The sequence below is a fragment of the Balaenoptera acutorostrata genome, chromosome 2, assembly GCF_949987535.1.
Source record: "Balaenoptera acutorostrata chromosome 2, mBalAcu1.1, whole genome shotgun sequence".
Classification (NCBI taxonomy): domain Eukaryota; kingdom Metazoa; phylum Chordata; class Mammalia; order Artiodactyla; family Balaenopteridae; genus Balaenoptera; species Balaenoptera acutorostrata.
The window spans coordinates 87,343,667-87,356,729 of record NC_080065.1 but is presented as its reverse complement, the minus strand read 5'-3'; the positions used below and the strand labels follow the sequence as shown (position 1 = coordinate 87,356,729).

At 33.5% G+C, this 13,063-nt stretch overlaps 1 protein-coding gene across 3 annotated transcripts in view; it reads left to right on the top strand.

The window, feature by feature from the left end:
- GIN1 (gypsy retrotransposon integrase 1) overlaps nt 1-13,063 on the top strand; it is a 28,962-nt gene that overhangs the window by 864 nt on the left and 15,035 nt on the right. Inside the window, exons 2-4 of one of the 3 annotated variants that reach the window (XM_007191825.2) lie at nt 8,530-8,675; nt 10,281-10,474; nt 12,116-12,421. In XM_007191825.2, coding sequence (XP_007191887.1) covers nt 8,534-8,675; nt 10,281-10,474; nt 12,116-12,421 — 642 coding nt within the window. In that variant the 5' untranslated portion in view covers nt 8,530-8,533. The remainder of the gene's footprint in view (nt 1-8,529; nt 8,676-10,280; nt 10,475-12,115; nt 12,422-13,063) is intronic. The other 2 variants (XM_028168963.2, XM_057539978.1) reach the window with 2 other exon arrangements.

The window sequence follows — 13,063 nt, the reverse complement described above, 5'->3', positions numbered from 1 at the left end:
ATTCTGAAGTAAAATTAATGATCCCAAGTAAATATGTTTATCGAAATATTACAGATTTTAAGTTTTAAAGTTGGGACATATGCGTATTATAACCTTTAGAGGCTCAAATTGGGTTTTGCCCTTGGTGAAACACAGTTAAATCCTAATTTTATTTAAAGTGGTACCTAACTGCCTTTATTGCACACACAAGATAAAATTATTAAAGGAATCAAGTAATAAGTATTTACACCTACAATAAGTATTCATTGATTTCATTTAATATTGTACCAGAGACATAGTGTAAAAAAGCTCAACCAAATTTGACCCTGACAGTTCCTCAATTAGGATTTGTAATAAGACGCCTTTACTGCCTTTTCTCATCCCTACATATTTTAATACACAAGTAATTATTTTTTTTAAGAATTCTTGAAAATATGAGCATATCCAAAAAAGGTGTAATGTAATCTTCGTGTTTATAACTCAAACTACTTAATTCTCCCTTGTAAATGATACCTTTGTTTAATAATATTTGGGAATAGGAAGATATTTATCTTTGTTCTGAGTATTATAGCCTAAAGCCATTTGCTCATATTAACTATTCCACTGGTTGGTTTCTAGGGACCAAATAGTTCTTTTGAAAAGGAAAAAACTATTAGTTCTTTAAGTTATACCTATTTATAAATAGCAAACATTAGCAGGAAACTTTTAACCTTCCACTTAGAGGACTATACTTCTTGTGAACTGATTTTTCTTTCTTATTCGTTTTCTATTTCTCCTTGTCATCTGTCTTTACTGCCAGAACCATAAGCTTGTGAACCCAATTAGACTATAAACTCATTATAAAGTATACAACTCTTGATTCTTCTGGGTTTTGTGTTTAGCAGTAAAACGTAAATAAACATTGCTATGAAACATTAATCTTGTTCCATTAATGAAAGGAACGAGATTTTAAAGTCTTTTTTTCCTTGAAGATAAAGGTTTTGAGACAAGAAAGTTCTCTGCTGCCTTTAACAGTTTTATATGGATGATAATAATACTTAAACATTTTAACAATAATTATATATTGCTTTACCATTTGCGAAGGACTTTTCAAATTCAAAATTATCTCATTGACCTTCATAATTGTGAAAAAGGAAAGGTAAGTACTATTTCCTTTTTGTCAAACATGGATACTGAGCCTTAGGTAACTGTCACATGCTAGAAATTCTGACTCCTAAAAGCCATACGTTCTTAGACAGGCCCTACTTGTAGTGCCATATATCAATACATGCAAGTGAAGTAATGTTTTCTGAAGTGAAATAATAGTCAGCTTTGGAACGTGTGCTCTTTTTAAATTCAATGCTACCTCTCCTGTCAGGAAATGCAAGTGATTCTTACTCATTTACAAATAGTTGAATGTCCACTGTGTCCTGAATACTGTATGAAACAATGTAATCATTAAAAACTAACAAGACCTTCTCATTCCTCATTTATAACCTAAATTATTTATTACAAAAATCATTTTAAAACTTTTCTAGCAGAGGCCTGAACCAAGTATTATGAAAGCTGAGGATGACAGATAATTAAATTAGTGTGTGTCGGGGGACAGACCGCAAAATGGTCCGTCCCCCGACACACATTAATTTAATTATTTAAATTAAATTTAGAGAGACCAGAGCAACAGAGACCAAGGTTTAAATTGAAGTCAATGGATGCATTCACTAACTGTGTTGCCTTGAGTAAAGTGGATAATCTCTCTGAACCTCCATTTTCTTATCTCTAAAACAGATGTAAAACTAGTACCTGCTCCATAGCATGTTGTGAGGATCATCACAGTAAAGTGCTGTATAAATGTTTGCAATTATTTTTTTAAATCTGCTTTAGTACTTATTTTTCAAAAATTAGTTCAAAACATTGTTTCCTCTCTTTATAGTTTCGGCTTTTCCAGATGTCATTGAAAGACTGGCATAGAGTATGTATGTAGCCTTTTGTGTCTGCTTTCACAACACAATGATTTTGAGATTCCTCCCTATTGTTAAATGTACTTGTAGTTCCTTTTTGCTGAGTGGTATTCCACTGTGTGGATCTACCATAGTTTGTTTATCCATTCACCTGTTGATGAACTTCTGGATTGTATTCAGGTTTTGGCTGTTATGAATAAAGCTTCTAGAAACATTCACATACAGATTTTTGTGTGAACATATACTTTCATTTCTCTTGGGTTAAAACTGTTTTCCAACATGTTTACACCATTTTTTATTCTTACCAACAATGCTTTGCGTGCTTGGTAGTACTTAGTATTGCCAGGTTTTGTTTTGTTTGTGTTGTTTTTTGCCATTTTGGTGGATTTGTAGTGATATCTTATTGTGGTTTTAATTTGCGTTTTTCATTGTCTAATGGTGTTGAACATCCTTCCATGTTTTTATTTGCTAACCATATCTTCTTTGATGAAGTGTCTGTTCACACCTTTTGCCCATTTTAAAAATTGGATTGTTTGTTTTCTTATTATTGAGCTTTGAGAATTCTTTATAAATTCTGGACCCAGGTTTTTCATTATATATGTGTACTGCAAATACTTTCTCCGGGCTGTGATTTCTCTTATTTTCTTAAATTAAAACAGAAGTTTTAATTTTTTCTTTTATGGGTGGTTCTTTCTGTTTGCTATCTGGGAGTCATTGCCTAACCTAAGCTCACAAAAATTTTCTTTTTGTTGTCTTCTAGAAGTTCTATAACTTTAGGTGTTACATTTAGGTCTGTGACCATCGTGAATAATTTTAATTTCTTCATATGGTGCAAGGTATGAGTTGAGATTCATGTTTTTTCACATGGCTGTTTAGTTAGTTGCTCCAGTATCATTTGTTATAAATATTATCCTTTCTCTATTGAATTACCTTGGCACCTATGTCAAAAATCAGTAAACACCATTTCTGTGTGACTGTATTTCTGGACACTCTGTTCTGTTCTGTAGATCGATGGCTGTCATTTTGCTAGTACCACACAGTTTTGATTACTATAACATTAAAGTAAGTCTTGAAACCAGGTAATGCAAAATTTTTCAACTATATTCTTGTTTTTCAAACTTGTTTTAGCTATTCTGAGTCCTTTGGTTTTCCATATCTATTTTAGAATCAGCTTGTCAGTTCCTACAAAAGAGCTTGTTGGGTTCCTGATTGCATTGCTTTGATTCTATAGGTCAGTTTGTGGAGAACTGACATCTTAGTGAGCTTATCCAGTTCTTTTCTCATTGTTAGGACAGGAGTGACTTTTTTTCCAGCTTTCTGCCTTCTAGGCAGAAGCCTACATGGGAATTTTTAAATGCTGTTTCAGAAAGGAATAATTTAGTTCCATTGTTGAGTATTATAATTTACCAGTCAATTTCAATCTGAATTAACCACTTGAAGTCTTTTTTCTTATCTGGAAAATGGGATATTGAATCACAATCGCTGGGCTTCCTTTCGGTGTTATATTAATGTGTTCTTTAGTCAAGATCTAATTTTTCAGTGTGTGATGTGGTATATTTAATTTTTCAAAAATCTGTTCATCTTTCCCTACTTCTTGAAGATTAAATGTATTTTAATATCCTTTGCTATATTATAATTGTGTGAAAGATGCAAAAGAATAGAAATAATGAAATAAACTAACTCTCCTGTTAATAATGATTGGTCTTTCAAATTAGAAAGCCTTATTTCCTGAACTTTTTGGAAGTTAGAAGTACACATCATCAAGAATGATGTGTATGTTTTAAGAAGCGTAAAAATTAATTTTACAAAGAGAAAATGAAATAAGAAACCTTTTTCTTCTGTGAAATTACCTCTTGCCTTTTTTCTTTATTTAGGAAGTGCTTAGAAAAGAGATATATGGAATTGACCTGATAGGTGCTTTCTGTTATACACTTAGAGAACTTAGTATTAACATTGTCATCTGCCAGGTTTTTTTGATTCCAGTGAAAGGAATGTCGAAAACTTTTAGTCTGTACCTCTGAGCGACCTATAATTTATAAATATCAGTGTTATCAGTCTGCAACCTTTCAACATCCAAAAATTACACTTCATAAATCCAATTTGTATTCAGTTGTTAAATGCCTTAACTCACAATTGTCAAGCTGTGTGCCAAGGCTTCCTAGGGCATCATAGTGAATTCACAGGGTGCCATGACACATTTTAAACTTTCAAAGGAAACACAGGTGTATTCAACATCTATCATATCCCTTATGGACTACTAGTTCACAGTTTCAACATTAGGTCACACTACATTCCTTTTTTTTATATCTTTGCAAAACTGGTTTTTGGATGTTTGCTGTGGTAATAATGCAGATACTGTACGAAAATCAGTATGGAAGAAGAAATGAGGGTGGCAGTGTCTAATCTAATTGCAAGGTTTGAGAAGTTGTACACTGACCAGAGGTGCAGGCATGCCATTAGTAAGTAACTATAGTTACCTCAATGCTATAGACAATGTTTGTGTCCCCCCAAAATTCATGTGTTGAAATTCTAACCCCTAATGTGATGGTATCAGTAGGTGGCATCTTTGGTAGATGATTAGATCCTGAGGGTAGAACTCTCAAGAATGGGTTAAGTGTCTTTATATGTAAGACAGAGCTCAGAGAGCTCCTGAACCCCTTCTACCATGTGAGGACGTAGCAAAGATGCCATTTATGAACCCGGAAGCAAGCTCTTACCAGACACCGAATCCACCAGATTGTTCTTGAACTTCCCAGCCTCTAGAATTATCAGAAACAAATGTTTGTTATTATTAAGCCACCTAGTCTATAATAAATTACTATAGCAGCCCAAATGGACTAAGATAGCCAGGAGAAGGGAAATGGGAGGGGTATGGTGGGAACTTAGAAGAGAGAGGTTTTTAAGTATAAGGGCAAGATCTAGACATCACTGTGCTTTATGCAAACATTCATGTTTTCCAATGGCCAATTTTTTTCTACCAGTTACAATTACCCACATCCCTCTGTGTTTTAGTATGGTGTATCACATTGATTGATTTGCGTATATTGAAGAATACTTGTATCCCCTGGGATAAACCTCTGTGTTTTAGGACCTGTACTTCCTTTGAGGTGTGAGAGTTTGGTCTTTTGCTCCTGTAGGCTTTTTAGAGGCCTGAAAAGGCTTCTCCCCTTTTCTTTTTAATGTCCTTCAGGAAATTTTGCAACCTTAACTGGTCTCTGAAATGGAGGTAACAAAGGATTTTACCTTTTTTAAATAAATTTCATCCTCCTACAGGTACCATGCTCCCAGTGGCTAGGCTGGGATGCTTTAATGTTTTCTTTTAGGTGATTTAGAACATTGGTGGTCCCAAAAGCCATTAAGGGGAAACAAGAATTTGGGGTCATTTATAGTATATTATAAATTTTATGGAATATAGACCATAATGATTTAATGTAAACTAAGAAAGGATGGGTCTTTCTATCTCTTGGACTTGGAAGAGCTTGTGTCAGTGTATCCTAGAGATGAAAATAAGACAGAGAAAAATGATTTTTGCCTGTTTTTTGGTTGATTTTTTAAGAGTTAAGGAGAATTATTAATAATACAGAGCTAGAATGACAGGCAGGCAAATGGATAGGTAGCCTGACAGTCTATATTCCATACTTAAAACCACACAAGTCTTCCTAAATTGAAAATTGATGAAGGGTGGAAGTTTGCCACAGAATCTTTTGGCAGAGGAAAGGCTGTAGATAGGATGACATGAAAATAAAGGCATCAAGGGGTCTATTGTCACAGATTTCACAGTTAGTTTGAAAAGCACTGAGATTTAGAGCAACATGGAACTGGAAAACAACAGAAGTGTCTATAGGGCAAGGACTGAGTATACACAGGGTAAAACCTCTTGATGCCTTTACTGTTTCCAGTTAGGGGTATTATGACTATAAAACATCTATGAAAATTTTTATACATGTCTTCTGATACTCATATACTCATTTCACTAGGATATAAACTTAAAAATAGAATTGCCAAGTCCTTAGGGTAAACATGTTTAGCTTTAGAAGAAACTGACCGTTTTCCAAGGTGGCTGTACCATTTTTACACTTCCACAAACAGTGTATTAGAGTTTCGGTTACAACCCTGGTGTTGTCTCTGTTTTTAAATTTAACCTTTTTAATAGTGTGTAGTTGTAAATCATTTTGGCTTTAATTTGCATTGCCCTAGGGGTAATGATGTTGAGCACATTTTCACTTGCTTATTAACCATTTGGATATTCACTTCTTTGAAATATCATGTAAGATTTTCTTCCCCATTTTTTTGTATTGAGTTTTATCCTTTTCTTCTTGATTTTGTAGTAGTTCATTATATATGCTGGGTATGAGTCTTTCGTGAGATATATATATATTAAAGATATCTTCTCCCAATCTGTGGATTACCCTTTCTCTTCTTAATGGTCTTTTGATGAACAGGTTTTGATTTTAATGAAATCCAAAGTGTTATAATTTTTTTCTTTTATGAATAGTGCTTTTTCTGTCCTGTTTAAGAAATCTTTGCTTATCCCAAGGTTTTGAAGATCTTCTTCTGTGTTTTCTTCCAGAAGCTTTATAGTTTACTTTTCACTTTTAGGTTTATGATTTATCTGGAATTAATTTTGTTGATTTAGGTAGGTGGTCAATATTAATTTTTTTTTCTGATACAGATATCCAGTTGCTTCAGCATCATTTATCAAAAAGACCATCTCTTCCCCCATTGTATTGATGCCTTTGTTGTAAATTAATTGACTGCATACATGTGGATTTAATTCTGGACTCCCTATTCTATTTCAGTGACCTGTTTTTCCATCCATAAGTATTGGCTTATGCCAATACTTCACTGTCTTATTTACTGTAGTTTTATAGATGGTCTTAAAATCTGATCCATTCATTTTTGAGATGTTTTAGAAACTGTGATAAGGTACATTTGTTTGATTTAGGGGTACAACCATTTATTATAAAATGAAAAAAATTTATGTATTTAATTGAAAGTGAATTAAACTTAGAATAAGCTAATTGTTTTATAGAGATAATTGACCTGTTTTTTAGGTTATGATAGGAGAGAATTAGCTTTGCAGAACCTTTGCTTTTCAAATGGCTTACACTTTATGCTAATCTAAGGTTAAGGGATGTTAGAAATGTACTGATATCCCAAAGTTATGAAAAGATCGGAAAGATGGTTATTAAATGTGCAAAGTGCTGTATCATTGGGAAAGAGACTTAATAAGCTTTTTAAGCCATAGTTTATAAGCATGGTCTATTCTGCTTTGTCCTAACATTCTCTCTGCAGTAATATTTTCTTGTAGCCTTATCCCTGCATCTTCTAGTGGTCAGTAAACATCTATATTGTTTTTTGAAATTCAGAATTTTAAGCATTTGTATCAGTTATAGTTCTAGCAGGAAACAGAAGATATACTCTGCTAGGATTTTAAAGAAAATTTAATGAAGTTCCTGTTTATAAACATATGATGGAAAGGGTCAAAGAAACCAACATGGCACCTGGAGACTAGCAACAGCAGAAAATAGCAACCACCTCTAGGGCTGAAGCAGCAAGAAGAAGAAATGTTGTTACAGACTTCCAGTGAGAACTAGGGACACAGAAGATGGGCTTCCTGACAGGAGCTATGATTGTAGAGGGTTGCAGCTTAAACCAAGGAAGGAGCCGGGAAATAAATATCCTGACCTCTTTCTTCTGCCATCTGATTTGCCTGCTCTTACCTCCCATTGGACAAGTCCAACCAGAAAACTATAAATGAAGTCTGTAAGGGTCAGTCTTTTAGGGTACAGCAGCAGGGAGAGAAAGGCCAAACATGTATCTGGATCAACGGGGATGGTGGCAAACAGAATAACCAGCACAGAATAGTTCATTTTGACTGAAAATATGAAAGAAAAGGTTTTTTCTTTTGAATGTAGTAATGGTTTTCCATATGGCTTAGGGTCTAAAATAGAGAAGTTTTGTTTTGGCCAGTCCAGCCAGATTTTCCTTTATAACATAGGGAAAGTACACACAGAACAAAAATCATTTCTGTTCAAGAAAAATTAGCTTACATGTAGTTCAGAAGAGTGTATGAGATCTAGCATAGCTAAATATCTTCTTTGCCATTTATCATTTGAACATTTCTAAAATGTATCTTTCTCATAAATGATTTAAGAATTTTTTGCATTTTGCAATGACCATGAATATATTTAGAAGTAATATAAAATTACATTTTCCCTCTTATAAGCTGTCATTTGTTTAAATGTCACATAACAGAACCATCCTATGTAAGTAACATTTCAGTTGATGGTAATTAGAGACTTTAAGCAAAACTTTTTGAAGTGTGCTGGTTCATTTCCTTTTTTCCCAGTATGTGGAAATTTTTCAGTATTTCTTTTCATATGGAAAGAGGCAAGATAATGTGTCGTGTTGTGTCTCAAAAATAGCATTTGAATATTTTAGTTCATATACATCACACACTTTTCTGTACTACAGTTATCTCTGTCACAGATAATATTCCAGGAATGTTCAGTTCACATGTAAGCAGAAATATGACAGAAGGCTAAACTGAAATAGCAACTGAATTAGTTTATCATTTAAATTATATCTTTAAATACCTTTTACCTAGGTTCATGATGGTTCGTAGTGGAAAAAATGGTGACCTTCATCTTAAACAGATTGCATATTATAAACGAATTGGTGAATATCATCCAACTACACTGCCTAGCGAGAGAAGTGGCATAAGAAGAGCAGCAAAAAAATTTGCCTTCAAAGGTAAAATTAATGCCCCCAATTTTTAGTATAGAGTTTATATAGATGTTTCTCCATATGTAATTCTTTGTGGAATCCTGAGAATTTCTGTAGTAATTGGTCGTTGCTTAACAATTACCATTTAAATTGATAATGCCATTCAGTCAAAAGCAAAATAAAAATCACATTGAAGCTAACTGAAGGCCAGTAAACGTGAAACGGGCATTTTAAATCATAGACAGAAAATGATACTATGAACAAAACAAAGCACTTACCTAAATTAATGTCACCTGCTTTTGTCCTCAGGTGATTCCTACTCTAGTGGTACACTTGCAAGCACTCGTGTCACTCTCAATGAAGAACTGATTTGATGCCAAATATGAAAATGTTGACAAAGTTAACTTATTTACTATACTTATTTCTGTGGTTCCTCCCTCTCAGTGCCATTAAATAGTCTCAGGATCATATTTATTTTTGAACTCCTAATCCCCCTGAATGAATTAAATATTTGAAAGACAGTAGAATATTTATCTTGAAAGATTATGATAATTTCCCCCTCTTTCTCCTCCTCCTCCAAAGGGGAAGAGAAGTTTGGGATGAGATAAGCAAAGAAGTACAATCACCAGATGACTAAATGAATGTTGGTACTATTAATGGGAATCAGGCTTTTCTCAAAGCAGGTCAAGAAAATTCTAAGATAATAAATAAATACCTGCTTATTTCTTCCTGTGTACACCCCTTCCAGTAACTCCCTTAAGCTTAAGAACAGGCATACCTATTACATCTTAGACTAAAGAGGCCTCATTCATTCATTTATTTAATCATTTATGCAACAAATGTTTACTGAGTTCCTACTGTGTGCCAATCACATTTTAGGCCTTGGGAACATGTTGATGAATAAGATAGATAACTCCTGCCCTTAAGTTGCTTACTTTCTAATTCAAGTAAGGAATGTTCCACTCAGCATGTGCTTAATTAAGCACACTAATAGCTTACTGGTGTATTTTGGAGTTTGAATAGCTACTCATCCACACTGGAGAATTGGCGATTCTCTTCCTGCCCTGATTACTTCCCAGCCGTAGACTCTTTCCAGGTGTCTCCAAAGGAAAACAACTGTCCTGAGGATTAAGGTTTGCCCACTTGGCTTTATGAACCCTATTTCCTACCCAAATCCGGAAAAACTTAAGAGAGGTGGTTGCTTACAAAAATACAGCTATGATGAAATGCTATTTTGGAAAATTCTATTCCAGAAGTTGCTTATCTGTACATAATTTATTCGCTAATTCTTGCCTTTTTTAGGAGGTGCCTGCTGCAAGTATTTTTCTACTTTGATTACTCCCATAGAAAGATTATTTTATACTCCCATATTTATCATGTGCTTTGGTGAACAAGCTACTTGTGTTGATAGCTACAAAACTATAGCAGCTAGTTCTCCTACATATCTATTAGTAAGTGTAACAGCTGAGGACCTTTCGGATTGTATGGTAGCATCTTCACAAATATTCTTAGAGGGAAAAAGATTTAACAAAAAAAAACCTCATGGTTTGGAGATAAGTCTATGATTATCTTAAAACTATATAGATATCTAAAAATTTCAATTATATCTTTTTGGTATTTTTTTTATTTCAGAAAAAAAGCTGTTTTATGTCGGAAAAGACAGAAAGCAAAATCGTTTGGTAATTGTTTCAGAAGAAGAAAAAAAGAAAGTCCTAAGAGAATGCCATGAAAATGACACTGGAGCCCATCATGGCATATCCAGAACCCTTACTCTAGTGGAATCCAGCTACTATTGGACTTCTGTGACCAATGATGTCAAACAGTGGGTATGGCTTATGTATTTAGAATATTTTGAATAATGTCTTTGTAGTATATATCCAAAATTCATTTTTGCTCCAGATTAACTCTAGATATCATTTCTCATTAAGTACTTTTTGTCTGGGTAGTTTTTCTGCAAAACCTTTAAAGGGAGTTTTATTTCCCCTCAAAAATCTTCTTTAAAATCACTGAAATATAATTTGAACTAGAACAAAGCATTATTTAAATATTTGAAAATACTCTGTTTAGATAGATTATCTAGAACCAGATTTTCGTCATTGAACTATCTTGTGTAGGCAGAATTTAAATGGGGCTGAAATTTCTTTGACCAAAAGTTAATCATTACCTCTTTGATGGCAGTCATACAATCTTTTCTTGAGAGGAGAATATGTTCATTATAAGTCAGGCCCCATGTGTGTCTCCTCTTTTGTCCCTATATTGTCTTGACATAGAAAATGTCAAATATGGCAGAAACCCCAAACCAACTAATTGCAAAATCAAGTTGTGAAGATAATGAAATTAGTCTGAGTTTTGTAACTTTATAACCCATTAGGACCTCAACTTCTTCTAATAGAAAATTCACCTAGGAGTTCTGGGATTCTTGCTGCTAGGTCAATTGATCCCTACTCTTTCTAGTGTGCTCCATATGGCAAATGATAGAAATTCCTTAGTATGTATGTGAGAACCCTTTAATAATCGTAATAGTGCATTGAAAAGACTGTCATTTCAGGCAAAAGAATTAACCCAACATTTAATTTAAAACTAAGTATCATTTGTGAGTCTGTGCAGGTATTCCAGAGACCTCAGTTTTTGTATTTGCCCTTAGAACCTGCCACACATCCCTTTACAGACATTCAATGAAATCTTTGTCACATCTTTATCATTTGAAAAATGATTTTTGGAAATAAGGTTATTTGTGATGAGAACTAGTTTAAGTTAGAAAAGCTAGAAAATAAAAATTTTGATCAAAAGTAACTATAATGCAATAAGATCGGTTTAAAAATTTTGTTCAGGACTTGGTTTGAAAGTAGTTTCCAAAGTGTAATTGCAGCAATATGTTGACCAGTGGCACCATCCATATGTTGATCAATTGATCTCTTCTCTTCTCACACAATTGAAAGCTCCATGACAGCATGGGCTTTGTTTTTGTTCATTCTCTTTTTCCAGGACCTACAGGAATGTCTGGCATCTATAAATATTGTTTGAATAAAGTTATATTTTAATGAATGTTACTGCATACATGAATGTATGAACTTAGTAGAGTGATAACTTTAAAAGAAAAAAATTTTTTTGGCTATAGAAATTATATACTCACATATTGATTTAAAATTATAGCAAACATGTTTTAAGATCTATTCATTTAATAAATATTTATTGATTGTAAACCAGAATTACGTTCCATGTGAATAAGACCCCTTAAGGCGGTCATTGAATAGTAGTAGCAAGTAATATTTGCTTATATTCTGAATAGGTTTTATTTTATTATGAGAATAGTCCAAAAGTTTCTCCTTCAAAACACAAAGTACCTATCAACCAAAACACAAAGTACCTATCAACCATTTCAAAGTTCAGATTTATAAGACTGCTTTTATTATATTGAATATATTAACATTTGTATACCTTTTCTTTATTGTATGCCTGTTTTATAGGTATATGCTTGTCAGCATTGCCAAGTGGCAAAAAATACGGTTATTCTAGCACCTAAACAGCACCTTCTCAAAGTGGAGAATCCATGGAGTATAGTTACTGTTGATCTGATGGGCCCATTTCATACAAGCAGCAGAAGTCATGTATATGCTATAATCATGACAGATTTGTTCACAAAATGGGTTGTGATTTTGCCTCTTTGTGATGTTTCAGCATCAGAAATTTCTAAAGCTATTATCAATATATTTTTCTTATATGGACCTCCTCAGAAAATAATAATGGACCAAAGAGATGAGTTCATTCATCAGGTAAGACAAACTACTTAGATCTAGGAGCATATTTTACTCACCTTTCAGTGAGCAGCGCGACTTATATGGTACTTAATAAGTTGAGATAAATTCCTACAGATATAGAGGTTTAATATTGTATAGGACAAAGGTAGTTGGACTGGAAATTAAGGATTTTAGTACTTACTGTGCCACTAAGTAATTGTAAACCTATCTTTAGTTTTCTTCAAACTAAAATGAGGAGGTTGGACCAAAGAGTCTTTTTTTGCTTCTAGCTTAAAAATTCTATGATTGACATGTAGAGGGAGAATTGACTAAATGGAGAAATACAGTCTTGTTCGTGAATGAGAATCTTCAATATTGAAAGATACCAATTTTTCCCAAATCAAAATTAATTTATATGCTAATGGATTTCTAATCAGCATGAAAAAGGAGGGAGCATTTTCCTTTTCCCTGGCCTTTATCCGGATTAAAGTTAACCTGAAAGAATAAGCAGACAGGAATTCATACAAAAATTCTAAAAAAGGAATATAACTACTATACTTAAGGCATATTATTAAATTTTTATAATTGACAGGGTACTGGTGTAAGAAAACAACCAGACTGTCTAGGTTCACAGCACCTTTGATATCTCAGTCCAAAAGAAATATTTAAACTGATACT